Raw genomic sequence first — 23,999 nt, forward strand, 5'->3', positions numbered from 1 at the left:
TATTAAACATATGGACTGTAAGGAATTGACAAATGAAAGGGATTTAGTTTGGCTGGACCAGCTGTGAGATTCTACCTCAGGGGCCTCTGATTTCTAAGACTAGCTTCTGCTTTCAGATGCTATAAAACCAATAAATATAGAGATTGTTTATTATAATGTTTCCAAAGTTCATTCCTCAGCATACTGAGTGAGTCAGTAGATATTAGTAGGTGAAACTAGAAGAAAGGGTTTCATGGCCAAACTCTTTGGAAAAATGCTGCTACCATAGGGTTTTGATGGTAAACTTCTCAGAATCCTTAATATGTTGATGTGCAGTGTGTGCACAACCAGGTGTGGTGTGCACTCTCCCCACACTCCTGCCTTAGGCCCCTTTTTGAGCATCTTATGGGACTGTATCCTGCAGAATATATGTTGAGAAACTCTGATTTGATCTAAACCCTTCGTTTTAGATACGAAGGTCTACATTGTGAAGTCCTACTGGACCCAGAACACCCGTTCATGCCTCCCGGGTTTCTCCTGAATCTCGTGCAGCTTCTGTCACTACCACGTCCACAGAGCCATCAGCCAAAGTGGTCGGGCACAAGATGGCTGTTTCCTCCCTACCTGGGGCAGCTGTTTTACCCCCAAGTCCTGGGGGACTGGCAGACATTGTATTAAACTGAAGTGAAAGTCATCTTACGTGCAGAGGCAAATTCACCCAGAATTCCGAAAGTGCAAAAAAACTAGATTCTTAAACGAACATTCAGGATGCTGTTTGAATAAAAAACAAACAAAATAAAATACCATGAATGTAGTAATTAAGCTAATATAAGCTTTTTATTTTTGTATTAGTCTGTATTTTGAATGAGTTGTAGGATGTTAGAGGGTCACATCACACCCAGGCTAACTTCCTAGAGTGACATGTAATTTCTGTAAAATGATTTGCACAATAAAATGTTTTTCAAGATAAACTATTTCAATTTCTTGTAGGCATGGATTATATTCATATTATATACCTAATGACTGACACAGGGCTTGGCATATATTAAGCACATGGTGGTAAATATTTTTGCATTAATTAGTAAATTATAATCTGATGATTCAACTTTAATAATGGTAATAATATATTAATGATATCCTACCTTTTAAAAAATCTCAAAGATTGCCGAAACCGCTTTGGCTCAGTGGATAGAGCGTCAGTCTGCAGACTGAAAGGTCCCAGGTTCGATTCCAGCCAAGGGAATGTACATTGGTTACGGGTACATCCCCAGTAGGGGGTGTGCAGGAGGCAGCTGGTCAATGTTTCTCTCTCATTGATGTTTCTAGCTCTCTATCCCTCTCTCTTCCTCTCTGTAAAATATCAATAAAACATATATTAATAAATAAAGAAATAAAAAATAAAAAATCTCAAAGAAAATTCCTTGACCTGGTTGAGATTTATAAACTGGTTAATACTCCTTATTGTAATCTTTTATTTTAATAAACAATAAACTGTGATGTGATGTTTGTTTCTTTTAGGTAACAATAAATGAGCTCACATCAATATTTGACTTTTAAACACATGCACACAGACCTCTAACTGGAATGAACCAGTAGTTAACAAGTCCTAACTTCCAGTCATTGTAGAATTCCCCTTTCAGCCACTTGGACTGCAGTGCATCCTCAGAGACATCGCACATAATCATGAATCTGAAGAAATGTGTGATCCTGGAGGGCCTTTTGAGTCATCAAAGACGGATAAAGTCATGTTGGTAAATTAGTTTGTATTCTATAGTTTCACTAATTTAATAAAAACTTTTTTAGTACCTACAATATATAGAGCAATTCACCAGGTACTATAAGGAAATAAAGATGAGATTTATATAGACCATCCCTTAAGAAGCCTGTGTTCTGGAAGGAGAGGTGGGGCATACACATAAATAATTACAATGCTAGTTGAAATTAGGATAGGCAAGTAATGTGCTATTGTGTTAGTTTATGGTTCTTTCAAATTAGTTTATTTTTCTTACAAAACTGGTAGTCTACAGCTAAGCAAATTACCCAGTGTATTAGAACGCCCCATTCCTTAGCTACTCTGGGTAAACAGAAGGTTACATCACTTGGCTATCAGTGATATTAGATTTTACTAGCAGTCACCAGCACCATCAAGAGCCATGGCAAGACAGGACTGTCCTAGTGAGATCTATGGACCAGCACTAAGTAACTTACTGTGGACATACAACTCGCCTGACCTGGATGGACAAAGAGGATGACATGAGAACCTGAATTGTGGGGAGGAGGCTGTGGGTATGCTTTCAGGAAGCTCGCTACTTGTGTGGGCAGCAATGCAGTAGTAGACGGGCTAAGCTGTCAAGTGATAACCAGAAATGGGGTCAGTAGAGGCACACAAATTGTTGCTGGCTCTGCAGAGTGGTTTTGACTGAAAGGAGAGTGAATTTGTGGGTGAGAAGACTATGGGGGCAGGATAAAGACCTGTCTCTTCACACCCTAGAAGTCACCTGATGTTGGGAATTGACTCTTTTATTCTGATTTGGCCCATATTTTTGTCTGCACTTAAAAAGCAAAAAGAGCCGAAGCCGGTTTGGCTCAGCGGTAGAAAGGTAGTCTGTGGACTGAAAGGTCTCAGGTTCGATTCAGGTCAAGGGCATGTACATTGGTTGCGGGCACAGCTGGTCGATGTTTCTCTCTCATCGATGTTTCTAGCTCTCTAGCTCCCTCCCTTCCTCTCTGTAAAAAATCAATAAAATATATTAAAAAAGAAAAAAAAAGAAAAAAGAAAAATGTAAAGAAATAGTTTATATATTATAACCAACATGTGAAGACCATTATGGAAATGCCTCCTTTATATATTAGGAACAATGATGTCAGAGAAGGTGGGACTAAAGCCTTGGTCTTAGCCACCAGAATTCTGTTAGCATCGCTAACATAACCCGTTAGCATAACACAACAAATTAGCATCAAAGTACACACTTTACACCTTTCCCTATTGACATTTTTGCCTTGAGAATTGATGATAAAATATAATTTTCATGTGTGGCCATAGTTCCTTTAAAATTAAATGTTGCGAATCATTGTTTTAAAAATTGAGTTAATAAGGAAGCTCATAATTTTAACTTCTTTGCACGTCAAGCCAGGACTGTGATCATGACTGATTCTGAGGGGAATGCTATGGACACAGGGAGTGGTTTGTCCCGTAGCTCCTTGCAACGTGGCTGATGCAAGGACCCTCTCCACAAAGGCCAGGCAGCACACGCCCACCTGGTGGCCCAGAGAGTCATGCTTTTCTCCTTCCTCCCACTTAGTCCCATTTGGGGAGACACCAGCAGGGGTACCCACCCTAGGATCACCATCTAGACCTTTGATATCTGGTTTTTCATGGGAGCTCAACCTCTCCAGTAAAATATTTAAGTATGGAGTTTATTCATTTGGGGTCTAGCCCTTATACCTACTGGAGACCATGCCTACTGCCCAGAATCAGAAAGTTATCTGTGAAAGGCAGCAAACAAAACACTTGAAACAGCTCTGCCTCTGTGTTTTACAGTTGAACAATTACTAATGCTATCCAGATTTGTACAGGTTCCAGGATTAACTCACACTTCTGGCTTATTCATTATTTGGCCACATATCATTTGCTCTTAGGTCTTGGCAAGAAGAATCCTTCTCCCGAGGCCCCCTCCTTAGAGACCCCACCCTTGCCCTCTTCTGGCCACTCCTCCCCACTGGGCAAGGAATCCACAGGCCAGGTGGACATCTTTACTCAGAGCCATGTCCCCCTCTTCGGCCACACTCTAGGAATTCAGACCTCAGAATTCCTGCCAAAAGCCCTGCTTCCAAGATTCGTGTGGGCCTCTTACCCTGATCTATCCTGCCAAGGCTGGACTATGTCATTGCTTTGGCAACACAGGCCCAAGCAGTGGCCAAAAGAGGTTGTGATGTGGCCAGAGTTTGAGCTTATGGGCAGGGGCTCTCATTGTGTGTGTGTGAGGCCTGTCATGATGTGGGCTAGGTCTGCAGTGGGAAAGAAGGACATAGGTCCAGGCCAGGACTGCTCTGCACAAACCAGCCCACTCTGGTGTGAAGCTCTGAGGAGCCAGAAAACTCTAAATCCAAACCTATTTTCTAGGTCATTATAAACATATAGGGTCCTCCCAAAAATGCATGTACACTTTGACTAATTATAAAAGCAGTGTTTATTAAAATACATTTCATTTTCAAAATTGAGCTATCAGCTGTTAAAGTGTGTATATATTCTTTTAAAACATCCTGTTTTTCTGTTAAGGTAGGAGATTAGCTTGTCAGCTCCAGCTACAATTTTTTAAATATTTAGACACATGATATATGGGCCTCCGTTTTTATTCTTGCCCTGGGCCTCATAAATATGAGGCTAGACCTGCTTTTGGAATAGGTTTGATTTTGAGTTTGTTTTAACATCCTATATAATAAAACCCTGATATGCAAATCAACTGAACGGAGGAACGACCCGTCATTATGATGCACATTGACCTCCAGGGGGTAGACACTCAGTGCAGGAGCTGCCTCCTCGTGGTCAGTGCGCTCCCACAGGGGAAGCGCCTCTCAGCCAGCGCCTCATGGTTGGCGAGAACAGCGGTGGTGTCAGGAGCCTCTCCCACCTCCACTGCAGATAGGCAGTAAGGAGAAGGGGGTCTCGAACTGTGAGAGCTCTGATCCCCTGGGCCTAAGCCAGCAGTCAGACATCCCTCGAAGGGTCTCACACTGCACGAGGGTGCAGACTGGGCTAAGCGGCCCCCCTCCAGTGCACAAACTTCATGCACTGATATAATAATATAATATAAAGGATTTGGTAACAGAGGGTTGAAGTGTGAGTAGTGGGTGGGCTGCTTTTCACTAGGTCAAATGTAGCACAGCTTCCAAGCAATGTTCCAACTATGTCTCAGTGGCCCTGTTCCCTGGCCTTACGGGAGAAATAATATGTGTGCTTATATGTGCATATGTGTATGTATGCGCGTATTGTGCATGTGTGTGTTTAACATCCATTAAGAACCAGAAAAATATGACTTAGCTATTGATATTTTGAAATAATTCAAACCCCACATGGTTTAGTTTATTGCTGTTTCCCTGCTGAGCAACTCTTCCCAGTTGACTTCCTTAAGCTGCTTGGAGTTAAGAGCTGGGCACTTTGAAGGCCTCTTCCAAGCGAAAAAAAGAGAAACTAGAAAGGGAATTGGGCCAGGCGTCCTTGATTGAACGCCACTTCACTTCAGCAAATCCCTAAGCCTTTCTGTCCGTTTTATCAGCTGTAAAGTGAGCAGATTAATTCGACCCTCCCGCAGAGTGGCAGGTTTAATTAATGATGATGGGGACAGGCTTTGTAATGTAAAGTTGTATATACATGAAAAGCAGCACTGGAGCCATATTATCTCAAGTCTGGAGTGCATCCTGCTTTCCACGGCCACAGTTAAGCCCCTAAGTCCTGATCACAGACTGCTACAGCCTTCAGGGGTGCCGAAAAGCAGGGCTGGGTTCACGTTACCTGGACAGAAAGCAGGGTTTGGTAATGGGAGTGGAGCACAGAGTGAGTAAGCAGTGCACAGTTCAGATTTCTGGCGGCACCAGGATCCACTGGGTCCAGCTGGTGGCAGGTGATGGAATGGTTTCTGCAATCAAAGTACAAAGAACAGGTGTGTACCCATTCACTTTTGGCATTGTCCTGGCAAGATCCTTGAGGTCTGAAGTATCACACTGAAGGGAGATTTCTATCCGAAGGTGTTGGCTGAGCTTCTTCCTGTTTCCCTGCTGTGATTTGCTGGCGGACAGCTCACCTTAGAGGTGTTTTCTTCTGCAGCAGTGTGGATCAAGCTTGTCTTATCCTTAGGGGGAACATTCCACAGTTCACTTAAAGACATGGCTATATGACCTACCAGAAGTCATACCCAGCCTAGTGAGAATCACACCTAAGAATTCTTGGTTACTTTGGCTAATATTGGATTTCTGTCTCTCTCACACAATTCATCTAACAACATTCATACAGAAAATCATAACTTTTATATACTTAGTAGACATGATCTCTGCTTCCCTTAATCTCCTGGAGCCTTTGTGTTCCTAGGATGGCATAACATTCATATTATGTTATAACTATAGCAGAGGCCCAGTGCATGATATTCATGCATAGGTAGGGTCCTTAGGTCTGGCTGGTGATCAGAGTTGATCAGGGCCTCCCTTCCCTTCATGTTGCCCCCTGGTGGTCAGCACACATCATAGCAATTGATCAAACTCCCAATCTCCTGGTGGAACTCTGAGGGGACACTTTGCATATTAGCCTTTTATATATATAGATTTGTACAGCTTCTTCCTTAATATTAGATGACTTTGAGCTGCTTGAAAACCCTGAGAAGATCTTAATCATTTTCTCATTGCCCTTGACATCAGTGCCTTCCGTATAGGACACACATACACACACACACACACACACACACACACACACAGTATCTTGTGGGAAGATCTATTATATTGATTAAAAGCAAAGGTTTTCAGCCAGACTTAGACTTGAATCTTGCTTCAGCAGGTTACCATCTGTGTGACCTTGGGAATGGTTCTGTGTCTTAGTACCCCCATCTGTAAAATGAGAGTAATACTACTATTCATCTTATAGAGACATTGTACAGAGTAAATGAGATAATCCACGTAAAGTGGTTCACACAGTGCTTGGCACAAAGTAAGCACTCATGATATTGTGGTCATCACAGGCTGTAGGGTTGCTCTCAGAGGCTAAGAGTAAGCCTTCAGATTTAACAACCTACCCCCAGAGCTCCCTTCTTGCCACCTATGAATCTGAAGCACAATCCATTAAGGTCAGAACCTCCAGATTTTCTGCTTCTAGCCCCTGATTTCAGATTTTATTATTCAGATAATTAAGAAGTATAGCTGAAACCGGTTTGGCTCAGTGGATAGAGTGTCAGCCTGCGAATGAAAGGTCCCAGGTTTGGTTCTGGTCAAGGGCATGTACCGTGTTTGTGGGCACATCCCCAGTCGGGGGTGTGCAAGAGGCAGCTGATCGATGATTCTCTCTCATTGATGTTTCTAACTCTCTATCCCTCTCTCTTCCTCTCTGTAAAAAAATCAATAAAATATACATTAAAAAAAAGAAGTATAAGACAGTTTTCATTCAGACATAGTTTGAAGGCTGTTTAAAAAGGCACTTTGCAAATTAATTACTTGTGTCTATGCATAAGTAATTTTGTTGCTTGTAAAATATATTGTTAGGTAATGTGGATCCTTGTAAACAAGCTCAGTTCCAATACATTTCATATGTTTTTAGTTTAAACTGGCTTCTCCCCTCACCGTGTGGTCCCTGGATTTGATTATTCTACATGAAAAAAAACAACAGTTTTTTTTGTTGCATATATTCATCACCGATTTGCTGACACTCACGAAGGTGTTTTCAGTTATCAAGCTATGTCCAGTTAATGTTCCATGTTTCAGGGAGAAGGGTGAAGACTTAGACCGCTGGAGGGAGTAGTCACCTATAGGATTTCCATTCAGTCTATGCCTCCTTTCCTAAGAGCTTTCCCCAGTCTCGCCCACAGGGGCGGGCCCCAAGAGTCACTATCATCCCATGAATTATTAGAATAGATACGTCTGACCCACGCTGAGACAACCAGAGTCTTTTCCACAGTATCTAGGATCAGGACACAGGCCTTTCGGTCAGTCACTACTGGCCCAGGAACTAGAACAGCATATAACAGGGAGCTGGCATGGCCATTCTCACTTGTGTGTACTGGGAGGCAGAAATGGAGACTGAAATGGTGTCAGGGAGAAGTAGAGATGAGAAACCAGGTCACCCCTGAGAGCAGAAAGGCAGTGGCAAAACAACAGCCATCTCCATTCCCATGGCCGCTCAGGGCTTTGTTCTGACCCCCAGGAAGCCCAGCTACCCTTCCTGCCCTGGCCGAGGTCCGGTGCACTCTCCGTTTTAGCTCAGGCAAGCTTAAGGGGTATCTGTTACATGAAACCCAAGGAGCCTTGGCTAAGAGTGAGCTGGCGCTAAACCGGTTTGGCTCAGTGGATAGAGCGTCAGCCTGCGGACTGAAAGGTCCCGGGTTTGATTCTGGTCAAGGGCATGTACCTTGGTTGTGGGCACATCCCTGGTGGGGGGTGTGCAGGAGGCAGCTGATCGATGGTTCTCTGTCATCGATGTTTCTAGCTCTCTATCCCTCTGTCTTCCTCTCTGTAAAAAATTAATAAAATATATTTTAAAAATTAAAAAAAAAAAAAAAAAAAAAAGCCAGGGATTCTGGTTTCCCAGGCAGGGTCTGCCTGATGAGGACCACACTGGCCTGCCAGAACCAGACATGCACACAAGCAGTTTTTGCTGATGATAAAATTGAATGGGACAGATTCAGAGTAATTCCTGAAAGTTCTCTCGTAATCACTTCCTGATATACTTTCTTGTATAGTAAGGTAAATAGGTGGCAGTACAGATAGCACACCCAGAATTGTGTCCAATCCTGAATCTTTCTACAGGGGTATGTGTATCTGCGGCTGTCATTGGTCATGCTGTGGCAGCAAAAACAAAAACACTGGACAGGCACTGGTCTCTTCTAATGATCTGTCAGTCCCCGTTGCTGGGCCACTTGACACTCGTCCACAGCTTTGGCCCTGCACCAGAGTCAGCGACAAATCCTGTCTCCGGCTGAAGGCTTTGAGAGGCTGTTTCAGTAGTTCAGGGACACAGTTAGGTTTCCCTGTGGCTTGTCTTACTCTGACCAAATACCGTGGGCTTGGGTATTTGGTTCTGGCTTCTGGGCTTCTTCCTTTATCCTGACACAGTCTCAGTTCTGATTCCCTCTTGCAGGACCTGAGTTCTTGATTGCTCGGGCTTCTGCCCCTGCCTCCATGACCTGGCCAGAACCCTGGTCTCTTCACAATCGGGAGTCTAATTTGATTACATCTATTTTCCCCATAACATATCTGAAATGCAGACCGAGCAGGGCATTTACTGCCTGCCCCTTGTCCTGTCTGACCCACACTGCCAGTCTGGGTCACTTACACTATTCTTCCCAATATCTCCCCACCATTCCACCACCCACTTCACCACTGCCAAAAATCATATTTGCTCCACTTATGGGGCATCTACCTTTTACTACCTTCCAGATCTAAATCACCATGTCACCTTTTACTACTCTGAGCAGCCACATGGTCCTGCAGCTCTGTGTACCTGGCAGGCTTCTGCCCACCACTTGGACTGGGCACCAATTACAAAGCCTACCTCACAGCAGGGTGACAGGAAGACAGTGTGGTGTGGTGAATGAGCATGACATGAGCATGGGCATCCTGAGTAGATCTGGGTTCAAACCCTTCCTCCTTCACTTGCATAAGTTTCTTAATTCTGCTAGAACTCAAAGGATTGTTGAAAGGATTATATAAGATAATGTATCTGGCAAAATTTATTAGTTTTTGAATAAAATACAAAATTTAGTATTTAATAAGATACATCTGCCTTTTTTTTTCCTGCACTTACGTTTTTTAACAGATTTATTGGGATATTATTCACATATCATTCAACCCATTGGTTTAAAGGGTAGACTTCAATGGTTTTTAGTATATTCCCTGGACTTAGATTCCTTAAAATGCAATTATACAATAGCATAAGGGACATGAGATTTAGCAACAGTTTAAAAATTAAGGATTTTTTTTTATGTTTATGTAAATCAGTCATGTGGTGCCATTGCATTGCCCAAAAAGCTAATGTGATGTTGGGGTATATTGACACAGATGTGATGAGCAGAATGGCGCCATGTATTCTGAGCTAGCAATGTGTTAAGTCATTGGGCCTATTTTAAGAGAAATATGGACAAACTGGAGTATGTCCAGAGAAACATGAAAAGGGTGATGAGAAACTGCAAAGAGCAGGAGCTGTGATATTCATCCCGAAGAAGTAAAGCCATCCTCAATTAGCGCTGGGGCTGTCATTTGGAAAATAAGTGAAGGCATTTTCTATGTTCCCTTCCTGGACCGGAACCTCAATAGGTGAATTTAAGTTAAAAAGATTGCAGGAGTCATGCAAAATATTTTTACATGATTTAAGGAACAATTAGAGCTATCTAAAATTGGAATGAATTGTTCCTTCCTAACCGGAAATTCTATAATTAATATAAACCTCTTTATCTGTAAGTCAGAGAGCAACATCTTAGAGAGCTCTTATTCTGTTACATGTTGTGCTCAGGTGGGCAAAATGATAAAGTAAGTCAACTCTTCCTTATTCAAGGTCATCCAGTTTGGGTTTGTCTAGTAGTCTATTCTCTCTCATATTTCTCATTCCCATTCTTTGATTTTTGACCCAAAAAAAGAGAAAAGAAAGCCCAAAATTGTCAATATGAATTTTTTTTTTAATCAGTAGTTCTGATGATAACGGCAATATTCCTAAAATAACACTTTGGCATTACCCAAACAGGAGTTTCTGCTCATCTCTTCCCCATTCCGTGTAAACTAACTTCATCCTAGTACTTGACGTTGGCCATAGTGGCAACATTTATGGAAATTAGCAAACACTGCAGATCAGTAGCACAATTCTCCCCCCAGCTCATTTCCCAGGGCTCCACGGCTTCAGTCTCTGCTACCCACTGACTACCAAGCTGGCAAGAGTAATAATGAAGACAGACCTTTTACTATATTTTAGACTATATGTTTCTATAAAAAATATATTTAGAGCCAATGGTATTTACTTTATATAAGAGCAATTTGGAATGTAAGTAGTTGAATATAGTTAACTAGTTTTAGATGAGTGGAATATTTAGGAGAAAATATTTATGGAAGACTAGTCTCCACTGCCTTCTAGGCCACACCCTTTTCCTTCAGGAAAATCCAAATAATCACGGTCTGCACAGCTACTTTCAGAGTGACCACCTAACAGGCGAGGAAGACACCTCCAAGACAAAGGCCCTCTGGAAGCAGAGAGGAACAGCTCTCCAAGGCCAGCGCTTGTCCTGCACAAGTGCCTCCTGTACCATCTGTTGGATTTTGAAAGCGCAATCTCTCAGCATTTGGTCAAAGGTAAGACTCCTGCAATCTTTCTGCAGATGGAATGTATACACAATCTTCTGTAAAAACATTGCATTCTACCAATTATTTTTAAAAAATATATTCCACAGATTTTTTATAGAGAGGAAGGGAGAGGGATAGAGAGCTAGAAACATCGATGAGAGAGAAACATCGACCAGCTGCCTCCTGCACACCCCCTACTGGGGATGTGCCGGCAACCAATGTACATGCCCTCGACAGGAATCAAACCTGGGACCCTTCAGTCTGCAGACTGACGCTCTATCCACTAAGCCAAACCAGTTTCGGCTTTACCAATTACTTTTAAGGAAATCACCATCAGCCCAAGATCCCCAGAGCCAAATGATGTTTATATTATCAACAAGCTTTAGCAATTACAATTAAGCATTCATTGAGCACTTACAGCATACTATACACTTTACAAGTATTATATCTTTATATTCATTTAACCTTATGAAACCAGTATAAATATTTTCATTTTACAGATGGAGAAACAGCTTAAAGGGGTTAAGTGGATGTAATAATTAAAAAGTTTCTGTGTTCCTAAGAAACAACATTTCTATTACCTCTTACTTTATATATAGCAAACATTTCATAAATAGCTGAATAAGTTCTTTAATGTGAATAAATAAAATACCATTCTTAATACTTTGAGCTCTTTGGCTCATTAGGCTTTTAACCAGCTTTATCTAATGGTAAAACAGAATGATTTCACTTATTTTGCCTGTACACTTGTTCCAAGGGAAGAGCTCACTTTAAAATCTGACCAACCCCAAAATGACTTAGGATTGTTTTCCAGTTTTAGAAACAAGGTAACTGAGGCTTAGCCAGAATTAAGTGGTCTTTTCATCACACTAGGTTGTGGCACAGGAAAAGGGTCAAAGGCATGCATCATGAAGAACCTAGTGAAGTTACAACTGAACTAGAGGGTGTAGGTAAACTTGCGGTGCAACAGTCCTTAAAGAATGGCCATCCAGTTAGCTACGGTGAGTATGGCACTCAGTGGACACATCCCTGCACGTACTATGCATGGCACTAGGCCTGTGGGGGGATGAAACCAAATCCTCAACTTAAGAAGCCTGTGGACTTTCAGGGAAGAGAAGACATAGAACCATAGACACAGGAGCTGAAGTTACAGTACAAAGGCATAAAATGAAAAACACGCAAGACAGCAATGATTATTAAGCAATGATGAATGTAAGAGCTGCAGGAGTTCAGAAGTAGGAGAGATTAATTACATTTGTATAAATTTTTGCTTACCTCAGCATCTTCATAAAACATCTTCTCTATGAGCTGTGAGAAGACAATGTAGTTTGAGAGAGTATCTGGCCTCTAAGCAGCTCACTCTTCCTTGGAGACTCAGGCAGGTAGTGAGAGGATTTGCAAGAAGCAATAGGTGGAGAGATGAGAAGACCAGAGAGCTGATCGTCAAGGCAGCCAAGACAATGCTGGGAGATCTCACCTGACTACTGAGGCTGGATATTAATGTTTTTCCTTCCTCTATGCATTTTTCCTATCTCTCCCTTGAAGCAGGAATGGCCTGTAGTTCTTCCTGGGATTTGCTTTTGAAAATTTTGAGGTCTCGGGAGAACTTAGAGCAGTAGTTCTCAACTTGGCTCCTCGTGATACCACCTGGGGAGTTTTAAAAGCTCTGCTGCCAAATACTTTAATTTACTTGACCTAGGATGTTCTTTTGGGGGTTCTAATGTGCAACCAAGTCGGAGTATCACTGATTTAAAGGGTTCCTAGACACAAGAGAGAATGAGGTTTGCCGCAATGAACAAAATACCTTTGAGACGAAGGGAAGGGGGCGCTTCCTTGCTCCAGTTTAGAAAAATAGCCCTGACTTGCCACCCTGGAGTAGTAGGAATCTGGACTCCGGCTTCCTGACAGCCCCACAGGTGTTGGTAGGAGGATTCCAGAGAGATGGCAGTGCGGAGTATCTAGGCCAGTACTTCTCACACTGGGATGTGCACACCAATCGCTGGGGCATCTTGTTAAAATGCAGATTCTGACTCAGAAGGTCTGCGTTTCCAAAAAGTTTCTAGGATTTCCCAGGGCTGCTGGTCCACAGAGTGGCAAAGATCTGCATGGCTAGGACCCCCTTAATGTTCCCATATTCATCTCAAGCCGTGACCTGTTAAACCCAAAGGGTTCCGCAGGCAGGGACAAGGGACATCCCTGGGGTAACCGGGTTTGATGGCTGAGGAGCAGATGGAGCGCATCTGCAAAGCCTTCCAGGCTAAAATGAAAAGGAGCACATCCCAGCAGGGCATGCCCATGTCCGGGTCCTGGCAGATTACAGACTGCCCATTCAATTCCACAGGGACGAGGTACAAGGTTGGGGAAGGGTTAGCAGAAACCAACACAAAATTTGGAGGCACCACCTCTCAGGCAGAAGGGGAGGGAGTAGTGACTGGAATCCCATGAGAGCTGTGGGAAAGGGACACCTGAAGCCACAGGGCCACTTGGGAGAAAATGGCCTGTCCAGGATAATCTTGGGGAATAAATACTCCAGTTCAGCTCTTGTCCCACCCCGTGATTTCCTACTGATGCCTCCCATGGGCCTAACCCAACTAGAAACCAGAGGGTAAGGGAACCCAGCTGCTGTAGCCCATCAGAGTCAGCCTTCTGGGCACAGATTGGGTGGTTTGAACAACAGCTATTTATTTCCCACATTTGTGGAGGCTGGGAAGTCCAAGATCAAGGGCGCCGGCAGATTTGGTGTCTGGAGAGAGCCATCCTCCTTGTTCATAGATGGCAGTCTCTCACAGTCTTTACAAGGTGGAAGGAAGCACCCTGGGGCCTCATGTATAAGGGCACTAGGCTCCACCCTGGTGACCTGTCTACCTCCTAAAGGCCCCACCTCCCAATATCATCACATTGGAGGTTAGGATTCAACATATGAACTTGGGGGTGTGGGGACACAAACATTCAGTCGATAGCACCAGCCCAATAAGGGCTCAGCCTCAGTCAGAAATTAAGTTGGTATGGAAAATAAAGAAAAGGACAGCACAGCCTGCATCTGGGACTCTTACCCCTAAGAGATGGGAGCTTACCTGAGAGTGTCAAACGTCTTCATGAATGACAGATGGATTTGAACCCCTACAATGGAACTTTTGGGACAACGGCTGTGACCCTGTTGAACTGGTGTGCAGAGAAGACGTGGCCTTTCAGAAGTTGCTGCTGATTTCGGGAATGTGTTGAGAATAAGTCACATGTGCTTTGAAACCTGCCAACAGGTGGACCAGGGGTCCTCAAACTTTTTAAAGTGGGGGCCAGATCATGGTCTCTCAGAGAGCTGGAGGGCCGGACTATATGAACTACTAATTCCTACTGTAACACCTTGGCTGCGCTCACTGCCCAAAAAACCTGGCGGGCCGGATCAGACTCCTCTGCGGGCCGCATGTGGCCCGCGGGCCGTAGTTTGAAGACGCCTGACTGGTGGACAATAGAAGGAAGAAAAAAAAAAAAGAATGCAGCCTTGTTATGTTTGCTGATGACACAGATTTCTCTGAGCTTCTTAGAAAAAAAAAATACTCAGAAAGGCAGGAGTGTGAAAAGTTATTTAGGCCTCCACCTCTCACCCCAAGTTGCTTAAAAACAAAACCTCTGACCATCTTTCTGGGAAAAGAAAGGTAGGAGCCTGAGGAACTCTAGCCCAGGGAAAAGTGGGAGCTGACCTATTTAGAACCAGTCTTGGCCAGCTTGAAATTTAGCACGGGTTGAGTTCCTGGCTTATCCCAAACAGCTGTGAGTTTTCCCAGCTTCGGAAGTTGGGAAAGGGGAAAGGGGAGGAGCTGACGGCACTTCTGAGGTGAAGCGAACCAGGTGCTGACTGGGAGTTCAGCAGCCCTTTCTTAGACCTGGAGAGACAGCTGGATTGTTCTCGAGCTTGGGAAGCAGGTGGGCGCTCCTCCTGCAGGATGCCTGAGAATAGGCCACCAAGGCAGAGGGACTCCAGGTCCCTTCATCTGCCATCAGTGCAAGGGCCTGGGGGACATTGTAGGAGAAACTGAGCTCTGGAGGGGGAGGCAGAGTTATAAATACAGTTCAGGTCTTCTTGAGAGTTTTATTTTTCATGTTATCACAGCCTCTCAGAAGTTGAAGAGTTTCAACACTGTACTGAGCATTGGTTAAGGAACGGAAGCAATAACTAGGCCTGATCATTAGAAGTTCAGGTGCCATCAAGTGCCAAAATAAATTCCAGGTTAACTAAAAAGTTAAAGAATAATTAGAAGAAAATATAGGCAAATATTTAGCCGATTCTAAGGTGGCCAAGGCCTGTCTATGAAGGAAAACGCAACAGGTTTAAAATATGCAGCAAACCTTGGAGATACCGTGTTTCCCTGAAAATAAGACATCCTCCGAAAATAAGACCTAGCACATGGAAAGATAAGACATCCCCTGAAAATAAGACCTAGTGCAACTTTGGGAGAAAAAATTAATATAAAAAATTAATATAAGACACTGTCTTATTTTCAGGGAAACAGGGTAGTTTGGGTTTGGTTCCAGACCACTGTAATAAAGCAAGTATTGCATTAAAGAGAGATGTAATCCTTTTGCTGGTGGAGAGTCTTGCCTTACATTTATAAAACATGTGACATCTGTGATACACAATAAAGCAAGATGCAATAAAATGAGGTATGCCTGCATTATACTGTGTGCTTGCGTGTGTGTGTGTGTGTGTGTGTGTGCATACACAATTACAATTTGCTGTATGATTTTTAAATCACACAAAAATAAAATAGGATATAATTAATAGAAAATAAATTGGGAAAATATTTGGTTAATATCCTTAATATAGAAGAACACATAAGGAGGAAATCAATCATCCCGACAGAAAACTGCTAATGAGCAATAAACATATGAGAAGTATTAATTAAGTCTACGGCCATACCACCCTGAATGCGCCTGATCTCGTCTGATCTCGGAAGCTAAGCAGGGTCGGGCCTGGTTAGTACTTGGATGGGAGAAGTATTAATTAACACAACAGTGAAATATGGCAAAACACCATATAGTTTTTCTGGATTGACCGAGATTGGGAAAAAACATAATATCCAGTATTGCCAAGGGTGCAAAAAAAGGGGAATTTTCAATCCATCTGGAATGTAAATTGGTTTGACTTTCCTGGAAGGTAATTTGGTAATATTGTAAATCTTAAAATGTGCATAACTTTTAACTCAGCAATTTCTCTTCTAGAAATTTATTCTAAGAAAATAATCAAGGATGTGCACAAAGACTAATCGACAGGAATGTTTACCACAGTGTTATTTTATTTTATTTTATTTTATTTATTTATTTTTTTTAAAATATATTTTATTGATTTTGTACAGAGAGGAAGGGAGAGAGATAGAGAGTTAGAAACATCGATGAAAGAGAGTCATCGATCAGTTGCCTCTTGCACACCCCCTACTGGGAATATGCCCGCAACCAAGGTACATGCCCTTGACCGGAATCGAACCCGGGTCCCTTCAGTCCCCAAGCCGACGCTCTATCCATTGAGCTAAACCGGTCCCGGCTACCACAGTGTTATTTTAATAGTGAAAACTTGGGGATTGGCTGTCTTGACTTAAGATTTGACAAAGCCAAAACTGGTTTGGCTCAGTGGATAGAGCATTGGCCTGTGGACTAAAGGGTCCCAGGTTCGATTCCGGTCAGGGGCATGTACATGGCTGTGGGCACATCCCCAGTGGGGGGGGTGCAAGAGGCAGCTGACCGATGTTTCTCTCTCATCGATGTTTCTAACTCTCTATCCCTCTCTCTTCCTCTCTGTAAAAAATCAATAATATATATATATTATATATTATATATATTATATATATATAATATATAATATATATAATATATATAATATATATAATATATATAATATATATAATATATATAATATATATAATATATATAATATATATATATATTTGACACTCTGTCAAATCTTTATATATATATATATAAAGATTTGACAGAGTGCCAAATATATATATATATATATTATATATATATTATATATATTATATAATATGAAGACCCATGTACCCAACACTCTGTCAAATCTTTATATATATATATATATAAAGATTTGACAGAGTGTTGGGTACATGGGTCTTCATTATTGTATTAGTTTTCTAATGTTGCTATAACAAATTACCATAATGTTAGTGGCTTAAAACAATGCAAATTTATTCTTACAGTTCTGTACTTCAGTCATCATGCCCTCACGCCATCATGCCATAATGGCTCAGACACTCAACACTGGGGAGAGAGGAATGTGGACCAGCCAGGAAAGGGACAAGCTGCCCTCCCTGAAATCCTGGGTGCCCACAGTCCCCTGCAGCTGTGGCTGGCCTGGGAGAAGCTGGCCTGGGTCCTGGGTGCCTGTGGCTGGCCAGAGGAAGGGAAACCCAGGTCCTGGGTACAGGGTGAGGCAGAGGTGGTTAGAGGTGATCAGGCCAGCAGGGGAGCAGTTAGGGTCAATCAGGCAGGCAGGCAGAGGTGGTTAGGGGTGATCAAGTAGGCAGAGAGGTGAGGGGTGATCAGGCAGGCAAGTGGTTAGGAGCCATCGGTCTAGGATTCCAAGAGGCAGACATCCCCTGAGGGGTCCCAGATTGGAAAGGGTACAGGCCAGGCTGAGGGACGCCCCTGTGCATGAATTTCCTGCACTGGGCTCTAGTGTATCTATAAATCTTGGGGATTAGGACATTGAAGACTTTGGGTGCCACTATTTGGCCTACTCAATTGTATTATTCTATATTAGAGGCCTCATGCATGAAATCGTGCACGAGTGGGTCTGGCTGGCCTACCCCAATTGGGGCCAATCGGCCTGGACCCAGTCAGGGTGGGGGGCCAATCGGGCATGGGGCTGGCCAGGGAGAGGGGCCACAGGTGGTTGGTTGGCTGGCCCTGACCCCTGGTCAAACTCCAAATTGAACTCCTGGTTGAACTCTTGGTCAAGGGGACAATTTGCATATTAGCCTTTTATAATATGGGATACTTATCCATCTGAAAATATTTATTATTTAAAATACTAAATATTTAAAAACCCAACCTAATTCCAATTTAGCATATGGATGAAAGGAGGGTATATATTCATATGATGAATACTATGTGCCTATTAAGAGTCATAATTAGGAAAATGTGTAGTAAGATGGGACAGTGTTCATTATACAGTAAGTGGGATGAAGACTAAAAAGGAATATGCATAAGCTATCAATTATGTTAAACAAAACCCAAAACAAACCTATTTGTAAGGGAATAAAGAAATATTTGAAAGGACATAGGTCAAAATGTTTAAGATGTTTATCTCTGCACAGTGGTTTCAATTTTCTGTTTCTCTGCATTTTCCAAAATGTGTATTATATTTTATTTTTGCAAATAGAGAAATAGGTGATTAAGAACACCTATCTAGGACCATTTTCTGGTCAAGTGTCTCCCTGGTTTCTTAGGTTTTGATCACATTCCCTCACACTCAATCCTTCAAGCTTGTCCTCCTCATCAAAAATCCTATATAATAAAAGCCTAATATGCTAAGTGTCCAGTTGTCCATTGAACCAAAGCATAACATGCTAATGATATGCTAAGGCCACTCAACCTCTCACTATGACTGTACACTGACCACACCAGGGGCCAGATGCTCTGACTGGTAGGTTAGCTTGCTGCTGGGATCTGGCGGATGCGGGCTGAGCCAGACAGGCCTGACATGCTCTGGGACCCTCCCCCACCCCTCCCTGACCCCATGGTGCACCCGTGGGGTCCATCGGCCTGGCCTGTACCCTCTTGCAATCTGGGACTCCTCAGGGGATGTTGGAGAGCTGGTTTCAGATGGTCACACAGGCCAGGCCAAGGGACCCAACTCCTCATGCACCAGGCCTCTGGTATTTTATATCGTGAGCCCAGCCTGGATTTTGTTTCAGGCTGGAGTTGTCCGCTCTGCATAGTGCGTGCTCCTCAGAGGACAGGAAGGAGCCTCTAGTGAACAAAGTCCGGCAGCGGTAGCGAACTGGCAGGGAATCGCGCTTAAAAACTTTTCCCGGGCAGAGCAAACCCAAGGCACAGCTTCCTCCCACAACGAACTTGTACCCGGCGCCTGGGAAGCAGCATGCACGAGTACGGGAGCCTCTTGCATAACCCCACTGGCGCAGGTTAACAGTTTTAATTGATAATATTGTTTTTAGTATGATACACAAAACAACAGGGGACGGCGGCCTAGCGACCGGAGGCCCCGCCTGCCCGCCCCAGCGGGCCCCTGGGGTTCCGCGCCACCGCCCGTACCCCCTCTCCCCGCGGCCGACGCCCGAGGGGCTTCCCGGCCGGACACACCCCGCTGGCCGACCCCGGCACCGCTGGGCCGGGCGGAGCCCTGCGGCAGGCGGGCTGAGCCCGTTAGGTCCGCGGAGCCGGGGGCCGCGGACTGCGGACTGGCCCTGTGCTTGGAGCCCCCGCCCGGGACCGCGGGCCGCGCGCACCCACCATCGAGAGGAGCGCCTAGAGCGGACGCCGCGCCGCCCCGCCCCCTCCGGCCTCCTCTCCCCCGGAAGTGGGTGCTGCCAGCGATCGCGTGCCGCTGCCCGGGTGTCGCCGCGGAGATCGGGCCGGGCTGCGCCTGCGAGAGGGTCACCATGCCTGTGAGCTGTTTACTTTGGGGCCGGGGCGGCTCCGGGGGCCGAGGGGCCGGCGCGGGCGGCCCAGGGCTCCCGGCGGCTGGCGGCCACGCGGCCCGGGTCGCGCGTGGCGGACTCGCCAGGACCTGCGGGGCGGCGCGCCTGTCGGGCCCGCGGGGCGGGGCGGGGCGGGGAGGGGGGTGGGCCGCGGGGGATCGGCCGCTCCCGGAGCCCAGCCTCTGGGTGTTGGGTGGGCGCTCGCGAGGCTGTGTCTGCGGAGTCTTCGGGGCTGTCTCTGGGTTTCGTGGGTTTCGCCCCCGCTGCCTCGTCTCGGAAGCGATTTTCTGCCCGTTTCCCTTGTAAAACCGAACTTGGTTGTTGTTGCCTTTCCCACGAGCTCCGCCGAGGGCGGTCGCGCCTCAGCCACGCGGGGCCCCTGTCGGGTCAGATGCCGAACCCCGGTTTCCACGGACCCTCGGCGATTCGGACCCTCGGCGGGCCCTGGGTCCCAGTCACGACCTCATTGAGCAGCGCGGGGTGTTTTTATGGGGACTGTTACTCGGTTGAGCCCAGAGGAACCGAGTGAACCTTGCCATATGGTTCCCGATGGCCCGAGAGCCGCGGTTCCAGCACCGGGAGGACGCAAACGTGACAGAAAGTACTGATGAGAGTTGACAACCTTTAAAAAAAATAACACCCGAATCGTGGCCTCTGCTGAGAATGACTGATTTTTTGCATGTATAGTTCACGTATGGTCGCATCTGCCAGCGTTGTGCGTTTCATTCTAGTAGTAACACTATATGCTCTTTTTTTCAGTTGGCTAGAGACTTACTACATCCGTCCTTGGAAGAGGAAAAGAAAAAACATAAAAAGAAGCGGCTAGTTCAAAGTCCAAATTCTTATTTTATGGATGTGAAATGCCCAGGTAAAGTTTCAAATTTAATTCTTTTCCTAATGAAAATTTCTATGGGAATTGCTGGTGTGGAGTGTATATATACTTGATACTTTTAGGACCCTCTGTGGAGTAGAAGTGGGGTTACAGAATTGGATATTTTCATAATAAACGTATTCAGACGTTTGGGGGAAGGGGGAATTAACAGGAGAGGCGTGAAGATGGGACTCCAATGGAAATATGACATTTGATTTACTAAGTCTTCAAGCTGATGAGCTTTCCTTTTCATGGTGCAATGAAAAGTATGTTGATTCTTTTAGTGTAAAGTTGTGCTGCCCAGTATGGTGGTGTGGCCATTAGCTATAGATGTGGCTACTGAACACTTGAAATGTGGCTAGTCAAAATGAAAATACTCTATAAGTGAAAATACACAGCAGGTTTTGAAGGTGTAGCTTCCCTCCCCCCATGGTATTGGTTACATGTTGAAATGATAATATTTAACAAGTTTGTGGCTCCTAGAAAAGTTGGTTACGTATGTGGCTTGCTATTGCACAGCATTAAAGTAATCTTTTACAAGGTCTTTACTGGAAATAAGTTGAACAAGTGCTGTGTAGTCTTCTGCTTTTCACTTTTAACAGTGCCTTTTTTCTAGGTTGCTACAAGATCACCACGGTTTTCAGCCATGCCCAGACAGTGGTTCTCTGCGTAGGCTGTTCCACAGTGTTGTGCCAGCCGACAGGAGGAAAGGCTAGACTCACGGAAGGTATATCACCTGGCATTTTCTAACCCGTAATGAGATTTCATGATTGTAAATGTCTCTGTCTTTACTAAAAGCCAATTTAAAAGAAACCCAATTTATGATTACCAAAATAATTTTGTCTTTTCATTGTGTACTCTTTCAGTAAAGAGTGTCCTGTTCAATTTGACCTTGCAGAGAACTCCTTTGAATATTATTATTTTTTTGTAGGATAGAACACCTTATTTTGCTGTATTTAATCACTTAGTTTGCCTAAGTTGGGATATTAAACATAAAGGGAGCAAAAGAATAAATATATACAATAGGATGTGGGATTAAAATAGGATTAAAAAATAATAAAATAAAAATAGGATTTAAAAACTTCCTCTTATAGCCTACCTAGCCTATTTGGCTCAGTGGATAGAGTGTGAGCCCGTGGACTGATTTCTCTTGTAAATATTTTGTTTCATATGTATATGGTACATAAGACTTAAGACAGTTTTTATCATTGCTAGCTAAGTAACAGATAATAAATGCTATCTCTGAGTACTTAATGATTGATATAAAAAAATCGAATTTTAATCATTTTTCATTTTCATGCAGTAAGAAAAAAATAATTACATAGTTTTCTGTAGTACAACTTGTAGACTTAGCATTCTTAATGATTCTTGAAATTTGCTTGTGATATTTGGGGGAACTGTGAATTCTATATTGTTCTCACTGGAAGAGTTATAAGTGGATTGGCAACAGATTCAAGATCTATTTGATATGATCTGGTAAGATATATAAGTATGAAGTCATCATACTTGCAAGATTTTCAAAACCTTTATATCATGCCAATATTAAAGTTTTAACTAACAAATTCATTCAAGCTCCTGGTCTTAAATAGCATTTGAGAAATAGGAGTGACAGATATAGTCATATTAGAGGAAATTCAAATATAAATGATTTATTATAGCAAATTTCTAGTATGAAAGGATATAATAAATAACCTAAATATGTATATTAATGTAATATTCCTAAAATGTTTTTACTTGTGTTTTTTGCGATTAAAACTGTACCAAAGGAAAACAAACAAAAAAGTATACCAAAGACAGAATAGACTTGTGTTTAATATGCTTTTGTAATTCCATTGCAGGGTGTTCATTTAGAAGAAAGCAACACTAATGGTCCACACAGCTTCCTGAATTTGGGTTATATCACAAAAAGCCTTATCAGTTTAATAATTCTAGTTAATCTACCAGGATAATGTAATTACATTTAATTTTGTAAGTATACAACAGTGATCTCCTATTTTGGTGTCAATTTTTCAATAAAGTTTTGATTATGGGAAAATTACCTCTTTTTCCTTTTTTTTCAAAGTATATGTGCATGCTCTACATTAATATATACTTTGTTAACTTGGCTTAAATGAATGGAGCTAAATAATTACAAATGGGCACTGTACAATTTCTCAAAGTTGGGATCAGATTGGACACAGCCATCCTCATTTCTTCCACAATGATTTTTTTAAAGTATTTTTTTATTGATTTTTTACAGAGAGGAAGGGAGAGAGAGAGAGAGAGAGAGCTAGAAACGTCTATCAGAGAGAAACATAGACCAGCTGCCTCTTGCACACCCCCTACTGGGGATGTGCCCGCAACCAATGTATATACCCTTGATCGGAATCGAACCTGGGACCCTTCAGTCCGCAGACCGATGGCTCTACCACTGAACCAAACCGGTTTCGGCCACACTGGTTTTTGTGTAATAGTTTTTATCACTGCTATGGTTCCAAAACAACTTCGCAGAGATCTGATGTCATCAAAGGGAATGTAGTGCAACTAATGTAACTATCTGGAACTAGAATTTTGCATGATATTCAAAAGATGTCAAGTGCCAGTTTTTTTTCTGTGGTGCACAGGCACCTCAGTTTGCACAATTTGGGAACGTTGGGCTAGAAGGAGCAGTGGAAGTATTGAAAGAAAGGATTGTACTTTATGTATTCATTGGTTGATTCTTGTCTATGCCCTGATTGGAGATCAAAGCCGAAACCTTGGTGTATCAGGATGGAAAGTACTGTACTTTAAAGAAAAATATCTAAGGACTAAGTTATAGAAATACTTGGTACTGGGAATTGAATGGCATATTAACTTTTACTTCATTATTATTCTAAACAGTATTACTAAGCTTGGAAATACTCAATGGAACATTAGCAATTTTCCAAACTTCATAATTTCCCCCTATACATTATTATTTACTGAATTAGAGGCCCGGTGCATGACCGGGGGGGGGGGGGGGGGGGGGGGGGGGTTCCATCCCTCAGCCCAGCCTGCACCCTCTCCAATCTGGGATCCCTCTCACAATCCAGGACTGCTGGCTCCCAACTGCTCGCCTGCCTGCCTTCCTAATTGCCCCTAACCACTTGGGCCTGCCAGCCTGATCACCCCCTAACCACTCCCCTGTCAGCTTGATTGATGCCTAATTGCTCCTCTGCCAGCCTTCTTCCCCTACAGGCCTGGTCCCCCCCAACTGCTCTTCCCTGCAGGCCTGGGTCCCCCCAACTGCCCTTCATTGCAGGCCCCATTGCCCCCAACTTCCCTCTGCTGCCTGGTCACCCCTAACTGCCCTCCCCTGCAGGCTTGATCGCCCCCAACTGTCCTCCCTTTCAGGCCTGGTTCCTCACAATTGCCCTCCCCTGCTGGCCTGATCTCCCACAACTGCTCTCCCTTGCAGACCAGTTTCCTCCCAACTGCCCTCCCTTGCTGGCCATCTT

General features: G+C 43.7%; 1 protein-coding gene and 1 long non-coding RNA gene across 2 annotated transcripts; one reads left to right on the forward strand and one right to left on the reverse strand.

Moving 5' to 3' along the window:
- Nucleotides 1-1,519: 1,519 nt before the first annotated feature.
- On the reverse strand, nucleotides 1,520-19,586 carry LOC123652374. Its single transcript, XR_006741677.1, has 4 exons — nucleotides 19,486-19,586; nucleotides 14,076-14,248; nucleotides 5,492-5,615; nucleotides 1,520-2,325 (listed from the first exon to the last, which is right to left on the reverse strand). It is a non-coding gene; the product is annotated as an uncharacterized LOC123652374 (long non-coding RNA).
- On the forward strand, nucleotides 19,519-22,579 carry RPS27L (ribosomal protein S27 like). The gene is made up of 4 exons (XM_036439786.2): nucleotides 19,519-19,640; nucleotides 20,433-20,541; nucleotides 21,161-21,271; nucleotides 22,383-22,579. The coding sequence occupies exons 1-4, from the start codon at nucleotides 19,635-19,637 to the stop codon at nucleotides 22,409-22,411; spliced, it is 255 nt and encodes an 84-aa protein (XP_036295679.1). The 5' UTR covers nucleotides 19,519-19,634; the 3' UTR covers nucleotides 22,412-22,579.
- Nucleotides 22,580-23,999: the final 1,420 nt, after the last annotated feature.

The sequence above is a fragment of the Pipistrellus kuhlii genome, unplaced genomic scaffold (genome assembly GCF_014108245.1).
Source record: "Pipistrellus kuhlii isolate mPipKuh1 unplaced genomic scaffold, mPipKuh1.p scaffold_m20_p_1, whole genome shotgun sequence".
Classification (NCBI taxonomy): Eukaryota; Metazoa; Chordata; class Mammalia; order Chiroptera; family Vespertilionidae; genus Pipistrellus; species Pipistrellus kuhlii.

Excerpts from the sequence above, each read along its gene's own strand:
- RPS27L (XM_036439786.2), top strand. Across the intron at positions 20,542-21,160 it reads TATGGATGTGAAATGCCCAG|GTTGCTACAAGATCACCACG; the intron begins GTAAAGTTTCAA and ends CCTTTTTTCTAG. Across the intron at positions 21,272-22,382 it reads AAAGGCTAGACTCACGGAAG|GGTGTTCATTTAGAAGAAAG; the intron begins GTATATCACCTG and ends ATTCCATTGCAG.